Source organism: Lycorma delicatula, chromosome 1 (assembly GCF_047948215.1).
Source record: "Lycorma delicatula isolate Av1 chromosome 1, ASM4794821v1, whole genome shotgun sequence".
Lineage (NCBI taxonomy): Eukaryota > Metazoa > Arthropoda > Insecta > Hemiptera > Fulgoridae > Lycorma > Lycorma delicatula.
In genome coordinates this window covers 117,551,696-117,572,434 of record NC_134455.1, presented here as the reverse complement: position 1 = coordinate 117,572,434, position 20,739 = coordinate 117,551,696, and the positions used below count along the sequence as shown (strand labels likewise).

Here is a 20,739-nt window from a genome sequence, read left to right as displayed (position 1 = left end):
TTGTCACTTTTGTAATTCAGATAAATTGTTCTTTTTTTTTGCAATCTTGATGAACTAGTTTATATGATGCCTTGGGTATATACATATAGCTAACACATTAGCATAAAGCTATTTATTCCTATTAGTTTACTATTTATTATATAGGATTCCATTACTGAACTACTTTTGCCGTAACTTAAAATATTGCTATTATTTTTAAGTGTATAAATTAATTACAAATAAGAAAATGTGTTTAGTGTATTATTTAAATTGAATAAAGTAGAAACGTAATGAAATTTATTTAAAACAGGCAGCTGAAAAATAACAATATTGCAGTTGTTGGAATGACGTTTGAATTTAGCTTCAAGTCGAGAAATCAGGATTGGCTAAGCAACTAGTGATTACCTTGATAAACCACGCCTCTCACTTTTAATTTCATAGTCGTGTTGTCAGTCGAGAGAATGGACAGAATACTGCGCGGTGTATTGAAATACCGCCAGACAGACCGGAAAACAATGGTGGAACAGTTTATTCAAGTCAAAAACAATCCAGTGGTAAGAATTATTACAAATTTTATCTAAATTGTTTACTCAATAACAACTACTTCTAATCTATGTGCAATTTACAGTTCTTGTAATTTACAACTTTACAACAGCAATACAGTTAGCTTGATGGGTCAAGGTTCCCGGGTGCAGTGTCTTTCAGTAATGATGAACATTCGATGCCATCTAACGGAAAACTTAAGAAGTACTTTTTCATTACGATAAAATTTATTTTATCACTTCTTATCTTTACTGTGTGTAGCGTAAACGATCTGACTTCGGTAAATAAACAAATGAATGGCGGTTGTTAATGTTTGCTTATCTTTATTTTTTTTTTATGAAGTATATTAAATTAAATTTAATAATATAACAATAACGTTTATGATCAATTAACTGTATTCACTTTTTACGTTATTTTAATTAATTAGTGGCTGTTTGCTTGTTGAGTGATTACGGACATCTTATCGCTTAGTTGCTGTACAATATTGTAACCTTGCCGAATTATTCAATGATTTGATTAACATACTGTCAAATGTTTTACTTTTTGTTCGCAAAATTTTTGTCCTACGGTCTTGAACTGATTTAGACATAGGCCCTTAAGAAAAAAAATATATATTATGTCATTTTTTCCGCACCTTACCGAGTAGAAATTTGTGTGATTTAATTTTACATTAGATTAAAATTTAAGGAAAATCTACTTGAGCTGAACAAAAGTTGATATAAATAATTTTAAAATGGGACTAGATTAGGTATGGTTGTGTGTGTTTCTTTTTAAAGATTTTAATAAAATGCTTGTAGTGTTCCTACTGTGATAGTCTCTTCAACCTACCTCAGGATCCTAACTATAAATAAACTCCTTGCAAGTAAAAAGCCAAATTCATAGATATATTTGCTTTTATTTTATTCACATGACCCAGAAAAACATTTTTTTTTTTTTAAGAACTAATTGTAACTAATGTTACTAAATTAAAAATTTACATTGTTAATGATGTATATAATTCTTACGACACATTGATCCTGTCTAAAAATAAGATAATACTCAATGTGAGTCAATTTTCCATAAGTCAAACTACAAATAGTTTATAGAAAATATAAACTTAAAATAAGATCCCTTTTTAATTTCTGTACATGTTAATATGATTTCATAAATTTTTTCTTAAGTATGATCTAGTTTTCCTCTGTGTTTCAGATGCTATTTATCTTAAATTGTTAATAAAAAGTTTTAGTATGCTGTCAGATAGTGTATTTTATATATGTTAGTTATTTATTTAATGTAGTGCATTTTACCAAATTTTAGCATATATGTAAATATCATACTATTGTTCAAATATGTGCTTTTATGTGCTACGTGTAATATTTTCTTGTGCCTTAATATTCACTGGAGATATCAAACATTCAAGGTGGATACAAAAATACAAACAGATATTATATTGCATGTAACATGACAGTCAGTAAATCACCATATCAGGACACACATAAAAATATATCAAATAACCAAATCTTCCAAATTATATACACATGTAAATATGTGCAACAGGCACAAATGCAAAACATGAACTTTGTAATCAAGATTAAATATATCACACAACTAGAATGCTAAATGAACTTCCAATTACATTTAAAATGAGTGCCATCTACAGTCACCTTCCAGTGGGGAAAGAAATATATTGTAGATCTAAAAAGAAATATTGTGTCATTCTTAAAAATGAATTAGTTCCAAGGAACTAATTCAGAGCAACTAATCAAGAGTTCAAGGCTCTTGATTAGTTGCACTAACTAACTTATGTTGCACTGCTCGGGAAAATTTCTCTTTCAAAAATGGTTGCACTTCTGGGTAAAAATGAAATGCAAAATTATGTCAGTAACATAAAGTTTTAGCATGTCCAGCAACATTTACTGCAAAATTTGACTGTTATGTACGTTAATTTATGGATGTCAAGTTTCCTGCTATTATAAAAGGTCTGATTACTTTGGATATGTCAAAAAAGGATAAATATTTATTTTATAATGATAAAGTATATAGGATTTTAACATCCAATAGAAATTTTCTTTTTAAAATTTATCCTAATAATAAATATGAGTGAGAGAAAAGATCCTTGCTGAGATAGAATCTAAAACCACCAGATCTCATTTGGTGAACTTTTATATAGTTTTTTAGGGATTCATAATCTTGTAAAAAGTCTTCTTTAATCATTAAACAAATAACTGGCAAAATTACAGTTTTCCAAATATTTTGAAAAGTGAAAAATCTGTCAAATAATATCTATCTCTCATAAATTTTAAATCTTAAAATTTAAATTATTTTTTTATGATCCAATGTAAGTAAAATATCATTAAATTTAGCTAAAAAATGCCCAGATTATGATTTATTAAACATTAGTCTTTTTTTTTTTTTTTTTTCAAATGTCAAATATTCACAATTATTTTTTGTTGTGTTCTCAAAACAAAATCAGGACCTAATAAATATGTTCTTATAAAGTTCTTATAAAGTTCTTATAATGTTCTTACAAATATGTTCTTATAAAGGACTAACACAGTTTCAAAATCATGTAGGGTTTTTATAAAAATAAATTTAATTTTTTATACTCTCACCCACGTATTTCAAAATAAAAGAATTTCAATTTTTCCAAATATCGCCAAACGCACACATTTTAGAGAAATATGTCATTATCTTTTAGTTTTAGATGACAAAATTATCTTTATTCTCGTTTTTAGATGGTATCAGTATTTAGGAACGAAGTTACAACTGTTCGCAAAGTTGATCTGTGCTGCTTATTTTTAATATAAATATATTCCAGATCAAAAGAAAATTTCAGGTGAAATAATTAAATTTATTAGCATTTTTTTTTTTTTTTTTTTTTTTTTGATCAGCTTAACTTTCTAAAGAAAGTTGCATGGGTACCAGCAAATTTATTCTATCTGCAAATAATTAATGAAGGACGGCTTTCGCGTGTAAAACATCCAAAAGCCATGTTAAATTTTCTTATTTTTTTATCTATTTCAGAGTACGTCTTTTTAAATAATCATTTATTTTTAACTTACTCGATTTCTAATTTAAAAGCTTAAAGCATGTACTATTCTTTACTGTACAGACAATTGAAATACCATTGCTTTGCTGTTAAATTAAAATTGTTTTAAGAAAGTTGAGCAGTTACTATCCCGTTGAAAATTTTTGAAAGCTTAAAAGTATGCATTTTACATACTCGTATAAGTATTTTAATTTTTCAAAAATTTTCTTTAAATAAAGAAAACGATTATCTACAATTTTAAATGATGGTAAAAAAAATACATAACGACAATTTATGGAGCATCAGAATTACAGCAAACTTAAATCTGTTTATATATAAATATTTTGTAAAATCCGAGAAAAAAATAAAAACGTCAATTTAGCATCGTTACTTCACATCAGTAATGGTGTGAAATAGCATGTTAATGACTCTATTTCCTGGTATAAGCAAGGTAATGATTTTTTAGCTGAAGATTGGATTTCGTAAATGAAAGAAAACTTGAAGCCCGTTACAATGGAACAATCACCTGCACCCTAAAAAGTTTTAAAAAATGATGGTGTTCTTTGGATGCAAGAAATGATGTAAAGTAGGTACGCTTACAGAAAAAAAAGTTTGTACAATAAAATCTTTGCATGTACATGTTGCAGCAAACAGATTGAGAAAATATAGAAGAGGATAGTGATGATAAAATAGAGATTTAATTAGATGAAATTAATTTGTTTTATTAAATTTATTTTTAGACCAATAAAGTTATTTTTATTTAAAGATAACTTCAGATTTATCAATTAACCCTTGAATCATAATAATTAAATAAAAAATCGAATATTTGTATTATTTCAAAATACAATTTTGTAACAACGTACTGAACCATATATATATATTTAGTAATCTTTAACGAATAAAATTTACAAAAACTTTTCAGGTTATGCTGTTTTCAAAATATTCCTTCATAAAAAGGATAACAATTTTAACAACAGTTTAGTATATTACACCACCGTTTTGTTACTACATAAAAAACATAATTGAATTGAAATTTACAGTAATTTTCTTTTTATAGAGTAGTATATTTATTTATTTCAATTGACTGAATATTTTTAGTAACATAAAAACAGTATTCTAATAAACTGTGAAATACGAGTATATCGTTACATATTAATATCCAGCATCATCAATTACCGCTGTACAGGACAGATCGCATCCAAGCCAGCTCGACTGAGATTCAGGATTGCTTTGAACCGATCCGGCTGTCCGTTATATACTGTTCTCCTCGCTACATGATATCGGATGACTATTACTCTGAGTTCTTCTCGACACTAGGTTCGTGGTTTATCGCGGATGTCAACGGAAACGCGAAACACCTTCTATGGAGCTCTCGGCTGATTATTACAAGAAGCAGTGCTTTAAAGGGCTGCATTACCAACAAGCATCTAAGAGTAATCTCTGGACTGCAACCTACCTGCTGATTGTCGGATCCGGCTTTCCTACTACGACTCAACACTCGATGATTCTGCTGTTTTGTTCACTGTCAGGATAAGGAAGAAGAACTCGCCTGTGTTCCATAACAACATAATAGATTGGGTAACACGAAGCTGGACTGAAGAGAATTAATTATGCCATCCCCTGAAGTGGCCCGGCGGATTCAATGTTACGATACAGTACCTGACTTCGACTCTGCAAGAGGCTGCGTGATTGCTCGACACCCGAAGCTAGACGCAGGGACCGGGAAGACATAAGCTACCCAAGGAAGGTAATGGACCTCATAGCTAACGACGGTCATTCCCTGTGGAGGACCACGAAGAACTTTCGACGGCCTCCACCCACGTTTCCTCCTTTGAAGGTTTCGGATGGATCGGAGAAAAGGCTAACTGATTTGCTAAAATAATAAATTATCTGGGCAAAGTATTTCAACCGCTTTAACTTAGTGTGCTGGAGAGGATGAAATTCTTCAGTTTTTAGTTTTAAACAGTTTGCTTCCTTTGAGTCTTCCAATCAGGCCTTAACTGTGAAAGAAGTATTGCAATTAATCAGTTAGGAGGGAAATGAAAGAAGTCCACAGGGTTTGACCTAATCTCTAATAAGATGAGATCATGCTTCCTCTAAAAGCCAACTGGTACGTAATGCATTTCTTTAGTGATATACTGCGTGTGACATACTTTCCGATGGAATGGAAAGTCTCGCAAATGGTTATGGTCCCAAAACCAGACAAGCCGGTACATCGTACAGGCCAATCAGTCTGTTAATTGTGTCTTCAAAGTTATTTAAAAGGTTGTTTCATAGGAAGCTATAGTCTATTCTAAAGGAAAGTCGTATCATTCCCAATCATCAGTTTGGCTTTCGTTGCGGCCACTCCAATGTTGAGCAGACACATATACTTGTTAACATCATTAGAAAGTGCCTTGAGAAGCAGTACTGTTCAGCTGCTTTTCTCTATGTCCAGTGGGCCTTTGAGGTATGGCTGCCTGGCCTACTGTACAAGTAAAAAAAGGTGTCTCTCTCAGCCGTATTACCTACCGCAATATTGCATATTTACCTGGATGGAAATTTTCTAGTTAAAGTAAGGTCAAGAGCTGTCTATATTCTTTGACAATAAAAAAGGCATACCCCAAGGCTCCATTATGTGACTTGTGCTATACTCCATCTTCACTGGACTACATCAATATTGCTTCTTTTACTGACAAGATGGCCATTCTGGCTGTTAATGTGGACCCAATTGGGGCCTTGGCTATTCTGCAATCTGGATTGAATAAAGTCAACAGGTGGCTAAGGAAATGGAGATAAGAGTCAAGCAAGCACAGTCAAGTCATGTGATGTTTGCCATGAGGAGAGGAGACTGTGCATGGGTCAAGCTGGATGGGACATGAACCATATACGAACAGAGCAAATTATCTGAGCCTTCACTTGGATTGTCACCTGACATGGAAGGTTTATGTTCAGGAAAAGTGGAAGCAATTAAATGTCCCAGTTATCATTGTCTAATAAATGTTATTGTACTCTGTAGTCTTAAAATTGATTTGGACTTATGGTATTGAATTATGGGAAATACCAAGCAAGAGCAATGTCAAGATATTACAGTCGTTCCAGAACAAATTGGCAAGGTGTATCACAGAGCTGTTGTGGTTTACAAAAAATATTGAGATCCATGAACAGATAGATAGAAAATCCATTAGGGTTTATATTATGTCTGAGAAGAGATAAAACTCTTCAGCTCTAGGTATGAACTACCAATAAACAACCACATGAACCATTTAGCCATTAACACCTTAGGCAACAGTGGGGATGTCAAGTAGCTTAAATGCTTTCACATACTAAACCTTTGATGTGATGTGGTGATTATGAAGTGATATTGACTGTATTATGCATATCTGATTTTTATATATTTTTGTGATATATGTTAATGCACCCTGCTGAGTGTTCTATTTCTATTTATTATTTTCTGTTTATGTTTTTTTGTATACTTTGTATTTCATTTTGTCTTTCTCAGTATTCTTCTTTTCCTTCTTTTTTTGTTTCTTATTGTTGTAGGATTTGTATTGCTATTAGACTTTACAGTGTATGAACTCTCCTCAAGTTTTTATACTAGTTTTAATTAAATGGGAACTTCCTATCAATTGTTTCTGTACGATTAGCTTTACTTAAGTTTTCTGATGAACTGATTGTAAATAAAATTTGGAACTAAAAAAACAAAACAATCACCAGTTATATATTTACTATTTTGTAATAATTAATATGGAATAATAACAAATAACTATTAGTCAATATACAATTTCGTGTTTCAGCCAAAAGCAGTATTCTTCACTTGTATGGATAGTCGAATGATTCCTACTAGATTCACAGAAACAAATGTTGGAGATATGTTTATCGGTTAGTATAACAGACTTTATATATTGATACTACTTTGGGTATATTTCCACCATAAAACTCAACTTTTGGTTTAATGGAAATACTCGTATCTCCTCATTAAGGAGGTTTTAATCGTAATTTTTTTATTATTTACATAAAACAGAAATAAAAAAAGAGAAAAAAAAAACCATTTTAAATTTGTTAATCACTATTAATATTTTATTAAAAGAAAAGGTATACAATTTCTAGTTCGAAAGAAATAATTTTAAATTTAGGCTATTTACTGGTGCTGCCCCATTCTCTGTAGAAGTAATGACACCAATCCATCATTGTTTTAGGACTTGGTAGAATGTATTTTGTATACACTTTAAGTTTTAAACATTAGTAGTAAAAAACACAATTATACTCAGTATTTCTTTGTGTTTGTATTTTCAGTTCTGTCAGATACTGTGACTGACAGGTGCATTGTAAACATTGATACAAATATTATTGTAAGATAAGTATACTTTTTGTAATAACACATCATACATGATGTAAATTAATTTTATCCAATTCTATAACAGTGCCACTAATAACACATTGTTTTAATACTGTCTTTTACAAGGAACTGCTGTCAGATAAAATACTCCACTGACTTCCATACTGAGCAGTAACATCTTTGCCTTTCATCTGGAAAGTCTGGATTTGCATCCCGGTAAGGCTTGGCACTTTCATACGCTACAAAATTCATCTTATTTCCAGTAAATTGTAACTGAGCAGTCTGTTATTTTTGGAGTAAATAATATTTTTGTGTAAATATAAATTTCATTTCTGAAACGGCATTAAATTTTCAAACAAACTTTTCATAACTGTCGGTGATGAAAATTGTTTAAAACTATTAACTTTACATGATAAACTGAACCAAATTTATTTAAATGTACGTCACAATACTTTTAATTGCACCTCCAGCCAATTCTAGTGGATGGCGATGTTCTTATTCACTCTTCCATCAGCTGATGTTATTGCTAACAGTAATTATTAGCAAACTGAAGATTTAGAATATGGTTGAAAATTGTATTAAATTTAACTGTGTCCATGCAGTACATTATTTTTATGATTGTTGATTTCATTATGTTCAATTTTGTTTAAAGATGTGGTCCTTCTACATGTATGTGTAACTAATGTCTGTGTACTTGTGTTTTGTTTCTGTGAAAGAGTTACCAAATACTCCATAAAAAATTTTATAGCTATTTTTCCTAATTTTTGTTTAGGTGCATAAAGTATATTCATATATAAATATACTATGTATGTTTATATATATATATATATATATATATATATATATATATAAATATACTATGTATGTTTATATATATATATATATATATATATATATATATATATATATATATATATATAAACTGTATGTCTATATTTTAAATAAATAAATATATATACTATTCTATTGCTTCCATCAGTGTTATTTTTAATTAATTTGTATGCACTAAGTATTCTATAATGTTGAGTTATTCAGTGTGTTGTTCAGGTGGAGTGGGTATGTTTGTGAATCATGATGTAAAAAGCTAAACATTTATGTAACGAGTGTGAGGTATTGTGAACAAATTAAGTCCTCACTATTGATTGTGTCCATTTCAAAATTGTGTTTTTTGTTATTTTACATGATGATAATGATGTCCTGAAAATTTATTTGATTAATTGTGAATATTCGGCTGTGAAGGTTAATTCATGAATTATTTTGTGATCCCTTTGTTTGATATATGATTTCATAATATTTGTTTATGCTAGTTATTAGTAATTGCGCCTGTTCTATGTTTTATAGAAATATTTCTACTAAATCCTGGGAACGGGGATTTAAGAAAAGATCATTAGCTTAAATGATTCTGTTAATTTTTGAATGTACAGTGGTTTTGAAAAAAGTAGTATGTTTATAATTTCTGGAATGTTTCTTAATACTTACTGTATTTCTTAATACATACATGAAAATTATGAAACACATAAACACAAAAAACACATAATATTGATACATTGTACTATATTAAATGAATAAGTGCAATTCAAATTTAATACAATTTTTGATCAGATCGTTATGTGTGTCTTACTAATTCAAAAAACTGCTATGAAAACTTCATTTGCGACATTGTGCAAAGTAGCAGTTCTTGTTCAAGATACAATAAGACATAATTGAGAAGCATCCATTAAATTTGGTTCAGTATGACATTAAACAAATCAATAATTTTGTACAATGTACCAGAACTATCATAAACAATGACATAATGGTTTATTAATTACGGATAAGTATTTCAATTAGTAAATAACTATAATCAGCGGTACAATGGTATTAATAAAGGTAAATATAAATACAAAAACAAAACATAAAGTATTAAATATAAGCATATATAAGAAATATTGAGAATAAGATAAAATATTAAATAAATAGGTAAGTAGAAGGATTGAGTGAGAAATGAAGGAGTTTATAGAGCAGCTGGATGTGTGCAGTTTGCTAAATTTAGTAGCAAAAACTAATTTAATTTGGTATGGTACCATATTAAATGAATGAGAAACAAATACCAAATACCATGGAAAGTAGAGAAACAGAAGGTAACTAGAGGTAGGACAAGAAGGTAAATGTGGAAATGGTGAATGAATTCATCCAAGGAGGAGGTGGATAGAAGTGAAAAAGTGGCCTGTAAAGTGTATTAGATAGAAATGGTTCTGTAGAGGGAAACATAGAGATGTGTTTCTATGACCTGGAGAAGGAAACATGCAAAGAAAAGAAAATACTCATATATAAATAATAAAATTGTGCAACACTACGATAAAGTATTACTATCATTGTTCAACAATAAAAGTAATAATAACAAAAACACTTTTCTGTAAAAAAATCTGATATAGATAATCCATGTTTGACCTGTACCATGTACTCCAGTTGTCCAACTGAAATGCCCAGCATTTTAGATTTCATTATTACGAATGCTTTTTATTTTTTTCTATTTGTGCTATTATGTATTTCAATAACCATATTGCTTTCTTTTGAAAAAGTAATTAAATCAAAACTTAGAAAAATTTAATATAACTTTAAACTATGAGATAATTTTATATATATACATACAAAATAGTTTGCAAAACTATTCATTTTTAATGACTAACTGAAACAGATTTTTCCTTTTAATCTTGGAGTATTTTTTTCTTGAATGTCAATTTTAAGTTACTTTTGCAAACTTCCTTATGAAGGTGTCAATTTCGAATAAAATAATAGTAATGAAGAAAGTAAAATTTGGTTCTATTTACAATCAAAAATGAATAATTTTATATAATCTTTTACCATTGACCATCACAGACAATATAATAAGTGTAAAATCATTGCTCTGTTATTTTCCAGTTCGAAATGCTGGAAATCTGATTCCACACTCTCACCATTTCTTAGATGAGTATACTACAAATGAACCAGCTGCTTTAGAATTGGGATGTATTCTTAATGACATCAGACATATTATTGTTTGTGGACATTCAGATTGCAAGGTATTTGAAATTCATTTTTTTTTAATTTTTTAATAAATTTTAAAGTTTTCAGTATTGGTAGTTTATAAAAAAGTAAAATTCTGGCCCCACAGACATACACACACACACATTTACAGATGCACATGCATACAAAGTAATCAGTAAGTAATATCTTACATTCATTAAAACTGTATCAGTAAGAAACAACAACAAATCAATCAGCGTTTCAATTTTTTATTAAAAGCTACAAAAAAATAACTATAAATAGCTATAAAAAATAGGTAAAGATATTTTACCTATTTAATTTTAAAACAGTGCATGTTTTTGGGTTATAAAAAAACTATCAGTTGATATTTTAAATTTATATTAAAAAAATGTTTTTATTTTTTATAATTTTCTCATGACTATGAAACACATGAGAATCAATTTTGGTTGAACCAATATCAATAAAAAGAAACATGACATATCAATAAAAGTAAATATTACACACTTCTTTTTGAATTTTAAAAAAATTAATTCATACTATCAACTAATAATGCCTCTAAAAGGTAAGGAAAGTATTGTTTTAAAATAGGTAACTACACATAACTTTTTTATGTAGACTATTTTAAGTACAAGTAGTTATATTTTTTATGTTATCAGTTTTCATATTTTTGTTTTATATTCCTTTTTCAAGGAATATTAAATTAATTTAGTTAAAATTAACAGAACATTACAATGTAAAAAAGGAAAGGAAAATTTGCCAAATAACAGATTACTTTTATTATTTTAAAGAATCCTTTTTTTACTAATTTTGAAGTTCATACATCTGCATTTTATTTCATCTTCCATTTACAGTATTCCATAAAATAAAAAGCTATGGATATGTGAGTAATGAAGAAAAGAATGCTCTTTAAAATTCCTAAAGATGGATTAAATTTTATGAATCAAAATAGAAATGTTTCTTATTAATTTTGTGAAATCATATTATTGAATACAAAAGGCATCCATTCAAAGGGTATATTTTTTATCATATTAATATTGCCTAATATTTAAATTGTAAGCTAAAAAAGCATACAGCCACAGAGATATCTCTACTGTCTTTTTTATGTCAGATTTATTATTAGGATGATGAAGGTATGTGATAAAAACCAGTAGAATAGAAACTAATGACTGTTAATATGCAAACAAGGAGTTTTAGATGTAACCTTATCTTCATTTTGTAGTGATGATATTTGCAATTCAGTTTCTAACTGAACTGAGAACTTTTATCCTTAAAACTGGTATAAAAAGTAGAAAGATGTAATCATTGCTAGGTAAAACCTGGGAAAAAAATTAAGATGTAACAGTTTCAGTTTATCTTACTATTTAATTTGAACTAGATGATTTCAACAATTAAGAATTTACAATAGACCATTTACCTCTACAATTCTGCTCATTCATTTAATTCTTAGATGGGATAAAAAATAAAATTGGTCAGTTATTAGTAAACTGAAAAAATTAATTACTAATTATTAAGTTGTTATTTATAAATTTTATTATTCAAAGTTAGTTATTTATAAAATTTAAAGTTAGTTATTATTCTTAAAAAAATTTAATAAATTTTTATCATGTGTTTTCTAAAGTTCTGTTGTGTTCAGTTCCAACTAATAACCAATTAACATTAATTTAATGGTTTTAATTTTTCCTTTGTAAATGAAAATGCTAAAATAAATCAATTCATTATTGTTCAGTGGAAACTGATGACGTAACTAAAAATTTTCATAAAATAAAATTGTCTTAATTGAACTAAACCGATTCCACCTGTGACAAAACTAAAATAGATCCTGTAATTCAAATATACCGTTTCTATTTACTCTTAATAGAAAATAGATTTTTAATTGATATAGGTATGCAATAAAAGTTCAAAAACTACAAAATACAACTTACCTATAAGGTAGTAAAACCTTTTTTTTAATGAAATAAAATTATTATTCTTACATTAAAACTGATGGATAGAAAAAAAATTCCAACTTTCTTAAATTTTTCATTTTTTACATTTAATTTGAAATAAATGATTTCACCAGTTGGAAAACTGAAACTGATTGGCTGTTTTTAATTTTTTTACATCTCAGTTAAGTAATTAGTTTTAAAAATACTTCATGTGTGTGTTAAAATTTGGTATACTCATATAGAAACTGAAATGCATTCAGCCAATTAGGTTTTAAGTTTACTTTTTATTATCTTAATTACACAAGATAAATGATTACAACCAACTGGAAGATAAGCCATCATCTCATTTTTCCTTTATTCCTGCTCCTGCAACTTGGTATAAAGTTTAATCATTATTGTTATATGTAAATAAGTGAAGACATTAAAAAAAAAATAGAACTTTATGTAAATTTATTCTAAACTATAATCAGTCATACATCAACACTTTGTTTTGTTAATTTGGTTGTGATGTAGCAGTGTCAAGAATGAATTTTATTTTTCCCTATGTACAGTACAAGTAAATAAAAACACTCAATTTATTAACTAAAGTTAATAAAATTTATATTAGACAAATTTTTCTTTCAATTCATTGTTGTTGTCTCTAATGTTCTGTTATCTCTTATATAAAAGAGAATGTCCTGACTGATTCACTGACTCATAATCAACGTACAACTAAAACTGTTATAGGTAGAGACTTGAAATTTTCAGGGTACCTTCATATCTTTAATTAGGCGTCCACTAAGGAAGGATTTTGCAAAATTTTGATTTTAAAGGGTTCAAATGGATAAAAAACTAAATTTCGTGTTGACAGCGTATCTTTTTTTTTACTCTACTCCTCTAGGTCGAGGAGTAGAGGAAAAAACAGCGCTATCGGTTGGAAAAGCAACATATGATATGCTAAATATTTTACGATTCCATTGCAATGTTTCCGATATGTGTGTCTGCTATTGATTAAAAAACTACCGGACCGATTTACGTTCGGGGAAGAATGGTGAAAGGGAAAAATCGAAAAAGGTAAAAGGGAAGAAGGGGAAAAAGAAAAAAGGGAAATGGAAAGGGAAAAGAGGAAGTGGGAAAGGGAAATGGGGGAAGATGAAGGAGAAAGGGAAGTAATGGAAAGAGAAACAGAAGGAAAGGGAAACGGGAGAAAACGGGAAGGGAGAGCGAAGTGAGCCATGACCCTATGATCGTAACGGGAGCACAAGTAACTTAGAGCACGGGCGAAGCCGCGTAGGGAAGCTAGATTTGGGATTGTAATACATTTTTTTGTTTATCTTTGTTAGACTTTTATTGAACTATTTTAATTTATTCATAAAATGGATTGATCTGACAAATATGTTCAATTTTCATATCTTCTTTTTTTTTGTTTTCCTTTATTTCATTTTTGGGCAACAATTCATTGCTTATCGTATATGCCTTCAGTATTTTTCATAAAAATGTTTATTTACCGTTTTATCAGGATTAAATGAAAATCTAAATATAATATTGATTAAATATTTTTTATTTGTAAAAAAATAGATTTTCTATTAAAAAAGCATTGCGAGTGAAGCTACAGCTATATTGTGGGCGAAGTCGCGACGGGGTACGTTAGTATAGTATATATTTGTAATAAATTAAAATTCATTTATTATCTGTTTTAATTCTTGTGGCAGATTTTGTGAAAAAAAAATCAGTTGAACTATTTAAATCTACCAACAGAAAATGTTAATCAATTATATATAAATTCATCATTAAATGAAAAAAGAGAGACTGGAAATTAAGCTAATGAAGAATAATGTTTAAATTTACAGTTTGACAGAAGAGTTTGTAAAATTGTATCTGTTCAGTCAGTATTATTTTAAGAATTATATAATATATATCTTTTTTCTAATATAATTAATTTGTTTTTATTAAGTAGTATTTCATTCAATGATATAATTACATTTAGATGTAGTTATACGCATTTTTTCTTTTAAATTTATTTTTTACATTAAAAATATTATTGCATTAATAATGCTTACAATCCAACCGAATTACACTTTGAGAAAATAAAAATTTAGAAGAATATAAAATTAAAAAAAATAATAAATGTGTGAGCGGTGATGGTGGAGGGGTGATTTGGGGTGTTGGAGGGTTGAAAAAAAATTTTTCAATACAAAAGTTCTAGATCATGCAAAAATCTACAACTTCTGTAGAGGCTACTTTTTAACATAACCTTAAAATTTCCGAAAAAATGCGGAAAATCTTTTCTTTTATTTTTCATTTCCGCAAAAATAATTTAATTTTGACGAATTGATTTTCTGTGTCCTAAACAACCAGAAATTTTTTGACGTCAACTTTCGCCGGAAATCGCAATAATACCATTTTCCACCTCTTTTCAAGCCCCCAAATCAACCCTCCACCACCCTCGCACAAGCATTTATTTTTTTTACATTTATTATAAGTCCCTTTACCATTTCCACTTAGAAAAATCCAGGTAACAATTTTTTTCCCTCTAAATGAGTAACTTCGATCGATCTATTAATCAAAATTCTTATCTAATTTTCAATGTTATCTATATAAATAAAAATGTAAATGTTCGTTTGTTGAAAATCTTAAATCTCCGAAAGTTCTTCACTGATTGCTTTAAAATTTTGACACAACGTTGCATTCGAATACGCTCGTGTTTTTATATACTTACTATTTATATAACTAAGATTTCACACATGTGACAGGTAAAAACATACTTTTTTTGAAAAACAGCGCTATACTAAAACGTAAAACTAAGACGTAAAAGCAACACACGCTATACTAAATATTTTACGATTCTACGTCAATATGTCCGATATGTGTGTCCGCTATAAACTAAAAAACTACTGGACCGATTTATACGCGAGTAAAAAGGGAGAAGCGGAAAATCGAAAAAGGTAAAAGGTAAGAAGGGGAAAAGGAAATGAAAAGGGGAAAGGAGAAAAAAGAAAAGGAGAAAGAGAAATAAGTGAGAGAGAAATGAGGGAATGAAGGGAAAGGAAAAATGTAAGGAAGGGAAGTGAATATAGTAAAAGTGGAAAATGGGGAAAGGAAAATGAGGAAATGGGGTAAGGTAAAAGGGAAAGGTTAAATTTTGTGAAGTTCCGTAATATTGATTTTGTTAATGTTTTATCAAACTTTCAATTGTGTTCATTTAATCTATACATATATATATATATACTCAAATCTAGCAATAGCGAAGCATTTCCGGGTGTTAGTAATAAATAAAATCAAGAAAAGGAAATCTGAGCATCAGAAAACTTCTCGATTGTGTTCTACTCTGTTTAGGTAATAATCAGTATTAATAAATATCAATCTATATTATCACACTACTGACCTCTGTGACTGAATGGTCACCTTGTGAAAGGTACTTGGATCATATTTTGTAAAGATACATATGTCATTTTTAACACACTATAAAATTAATTTTCTGTTAACAGTGCTTGAATAAATAATAATAGTGTTTTATACATATATCTAAAAGACTCAAACAAACTTGTTTGCTTTATTTGATTGCTACGTATAACTGAACTTCGTCGTCTGAAATTTTGCAGGACGCCATCTAAAGGATCGCAGTAATTTGTTTATACTTCTCTGTATGAGATGGATGATTTTCATGAAACCGTAGTATATGGTAGGTGCTTAATATTTTTAATACATTGTGTACTTATATATTACATATGATCTATTAAATGGCATCGAATAAAGCAAACAAGTAATAACATTTTCTGAAAAATGGATTAACTACTTTTGATAAATGGAGTTGTCGTTAAATACTTTGTTTTACAAGGTTTAACCTCCTACATACATACAAAAGGAGTTAGATTTCACTTTAAAGGATTCTTCCCCTTCGTTTTCGAGGGTAAAAAATGGACTGTTTAATTAAACGAAGTCTTACATCCACTCAAGATGATGAACGCTCGAAAAACCAAAAAACCGCTATGACCGACGAAATCGTCACAAAAATCAACAATGGCGTATTAAATGATCGCCGAATGAAGGTATGCAAGCTGAAGACTTCGCGAACATATCGGTATACCGTGTCCACTACATTTTACATGCTGTTTTAGGTTTGAAAAATCTTTCCGTTCGATGGGTGCCACATTTATTTATAGTCCACTAAACACTTCTCAAAGATTTTAAGCTTATTAAACACGATTCCGCTGAGTTTCCTCGATATTTTATTATTATTTTATATTTTATCTGTTCGTAGGAACAGATAAAAGTACGAAAAAGATAGCGAAAACGGTTTAATTTGCAAAAAAAGGTGTGGCTTCGGTTTTTTGGATTCTCATGATATGGATTCTCTTGGAAAAAGGCAAGACCATCACCGGAGTTTATTACGTTTCACTACTGTACCGACTGAAGAGTGCTGTTCAGGCTAAACGTCCACATCTGGCTAAAAAGAAAGGGCTCTTTCACCACGATAATGCGCTTATACACACACGTCTCGGATTGTTGCTTCAAAATACCATATCTACGCTTCGAAGTACTTCCACATGAATCGTATTCGCTGGATTTGGCTTTCAATGATTACTTACTCTTCCCAAACCTGAAGAAATGGCCCGCTGGATGAAGATTCATTTCAAATGATGAGGTCAAAGCTGAGAAATTGCTTATTTGCAGAGTTGAACAAATGGAATATATTTGAGCGTATTAATCCGATATGCAAGGATGCAAGGTGGCTATGTTGAAAAAATAAAAAACAAATTTATTAAATATCTTGTGCTTTCTTTGTCAGACCAAGAACTTTCCGAAGAGCCCTCGTTAGCACACACCATAAAAGTAAATAATTTACAAAAACATTCATTAAAATTAATGAACTTACTAAAATATTCTTAAACACGTTTGAGAATTTATCTCATCATCAGTTCAGAATTATCATTAAGTATTTAACTTTAAAAAAACTTTTCTTTATATATCAACGAAAATTCACTTTTAAATTTATAATATAAAATGTTTCTAAAATAACTTTCATTGTTTTGGTTTTAATTTTCTTAACAAAATGAATACGCCAAGGTTGAATACAACATAAACTATAATAAATTTAATATAATATTTAAAACATTTAAATTAAAAATAGCATATACAACCAACACGAGGATCCTTTTATAAAATATGATAACAAATACAATTTAGAAAAACAAGGAGTGTATAGTCTTAGTTGCGAAAACTGCGATCTTAAACATATTGGAATGACAAATCGCTCATTTTCAATAAGAATTAAAAAGCGTGTTAGATGCATAACTAAAAATAATAAATAACAATCTAACTTCGCTAAACAGATTCTAGAAAATGGACATAATTTTAACCCAAAAGAATTTTTAAAAATATTAGAATACATTAACAATGATCATAAAACATATTGGAGAAATTACATATATATTTGATTAATAATAAATTAATGAACGAACAAATCAGATTTGATAATGATATTCTATTAAAACAAATTATACAATAATTAATAATTATTAGGTTGGTAATACTTCATTTCATAGCTCATAAGAGTCTACATCATAGGGATGTCGTAAACATTCTATTGACATAACGTTTTATTTTACTTAACGTGTAAATTATTTTAATCATTGATGACCGACTGTTATGAAACAACAATTTTAATTTTAATTATAATCATACATATAACATTATATGCACGGATACAAATTCATAGTTTTAAATAAGCCCTGAAGATGGAGAAATGACTCTGAAAACGCTTGGATAATACATTAAAAACATTTTTGGTAAGTGGAAATATATTGTTTATACAAATTCATTGTTTTAATTTATTTTGATGATTTTCAAACTGTTTTTTTTATTAATTATAGTGTGTCTATTTTTATTATTATTATTTTTTTTTTTTTAAGTATTCAGACACCTTTGAAAATTTCCTTTTGTATTTTTAATTACTGTAGTACTCTAAAAAGCTCTTATTAAATGAAGTGGTAACCTCATCAGTTTTACTGTTATTTGTAAATATAAATTTGTTGATTTTTTTAAGTAATTTTTATTTTTGTCAGTGTAAATAACCGCTCTGTGAATCATTTTTAAATTATTTAATTTACGTATCCAAGGATGGCTACATGATGCATGAAAAGTATTATTATAATCATTGTCAGGTGTTCTATATATATATATATATATATATATATTGTTTCAATTTTATTATAGTAAGTGATTTCAAATTTATTGCCTGAATAATATTGTTTAATATGCAATATTATCTTATATTGTCGGATTTTTTTTCTGTTCTTATGTGAATATAAGTTTATAATTAAATTACATGTATCATATTGAAATATTATTTTTTCATTTTAAATGATTAGCATATTACTGACATAACAGCCATAAAAAAATATAGCGTTTGAATGATGCTATTTATGATGACTTTTTCAAAATATATTGTAATTAACTCTAAGATTATGGAAATTTCACGACTAGACACTCTTTAATAATGACATTTTCCTTCAAATGTAAAATAATTTTGGTTCATAATTTATATGATTTTGGTTTAATTTCGTTTACTATATTAACGTCTTCCTTATGCTATTGAGTTTAGTTTTTCATATATTTATAATTGTAACAAAACCGGTATAACGTAGCTGAATAACGGATTCCTGCCAATTAAGAAGAAAGTAATAGAAAATATAATGATGGGAGGAATCCAAAAAGGAACTCCTTTAGTAAAACTAACCGGTTCGTTTAACAATCGTACTTTGTAATACTGCCCGCTAAACAGACACACACCTAAACAGATGTTGTTCAATGAAAGGAAGTAAAGGGAGTAACCGGACCATGGGATGAGTCTCATGGGGAAAATGTGTGCGGACGATCATTCTCACGCTTCGAGTTGGGTCTGATCCTGCAAATAAAGAGGATAAGAGTATAAATACTCCAGAGAAGACCAGTTGACAGTCAGTCTGGGAAACAGTTCGACGAGAGTATCCTGCGAGGAGTTATTATACGAGTTTGAAGCGAGAGTATTCTGTGAGGAGTTCAGCGAAGGAGCAAATTTCTAGTGCGTACACGTTCGACGCGATTAAGGTAGCGTCACAAGTAATTCCACTGTGGACAGTACATGAAAACAAGAACTGGTTCGGTGAGTTACTGTTAGACTATAAGTGAAAGAGGTAATGTACTAAATTTCAGTCATCAATTTTTTGTTGTTATTTGTAAACAGCAAAGGTATTTGCGGTAAAAGAACTTTATACTTGTCTTATCAATTGTATTGCTGTTGTTAACACAAGACTAGTTTTTAGAAGTGTTAAGATTAGCAATCATGTTAATGTCTTTTGTCAATGGGACTGAATTATATTTAACTACCTGTAAATAAATCATGATGATTACATTAAATTCTGTTTTGTATGGACTGTTTATTATTATTATTATTGCTAATCGCTTCTGCATGCGACACCACCATGCCACCACGGGGGGGGGGGGGGCACCAGACGCGACCCGTGTACTGGTGGACAACGGAGATTGCGGGGTTGCGACGAGAGTATCTTCGACTAAGACGAGTGGCGCAACGTGCAAGGATTCGCACAGACGCAAACGCCAGATCAGCTGAATATAAGACGTCAAAGAAGCGGCTCCATCGAGCAATCAACGTGAGCAAGGCACGCTGCTGAAGAGAATTGACAGAGACCGTGGATGCAGACCATTGGGGGCTGGGTTACAAGATAGTAACTCGGCGATGGAGGATCTCGCGGATCAGTTCCACTAGATGAGGCTAAAGTGGAGCACGTCGTTAAGATGTTGTTCCCAGCCCACTTGGTTCGAGCCGAACGGGACTTCGGCGACGTGGACGACTTCCCATTCTTCTCGATAGAGGAACTGGAGGGAGTCCTACGGTCGCTGAAAGGCAGAAAAGCTCCTGGTCCCGACGGCATACCGGGCGAGGTTCTCATCAAGCTTGTGGGGCGCTGTAGACCCCGTCT

The 20,739-nt window shown here is 29.6% G+C and overlaps 1 protein-coding gene across 1 annotated transcript in view; it reads left to right on the top strand.

The window, feature by feature from the left end:
- Positions 1–439: 439 nt before the first annotated feature.
- The window catches only part of CAHbeta (carbonic anhydrase beta), a 37,349-nt gene continuing 17,049 nt past the window's right edge, over positions 440–20,739 (top strand). The window contains exons 1-3 of the mRNA XM_075359951.1: positions 440–533; positions 7,306–7,390; positions 10,749–10,888. Of these exons, the coding sequence (XP_075216066.1) occupies positions 441–533; positions 7,306–7,390; positions 10,749–10,888 (318 nt within the window). The 5' untranslated portion in view covers position 440. The remainder of the gene's footprint in view (positions 534–7,305; positions 7,391–10,748; positions 10,889–20,739) is intronic.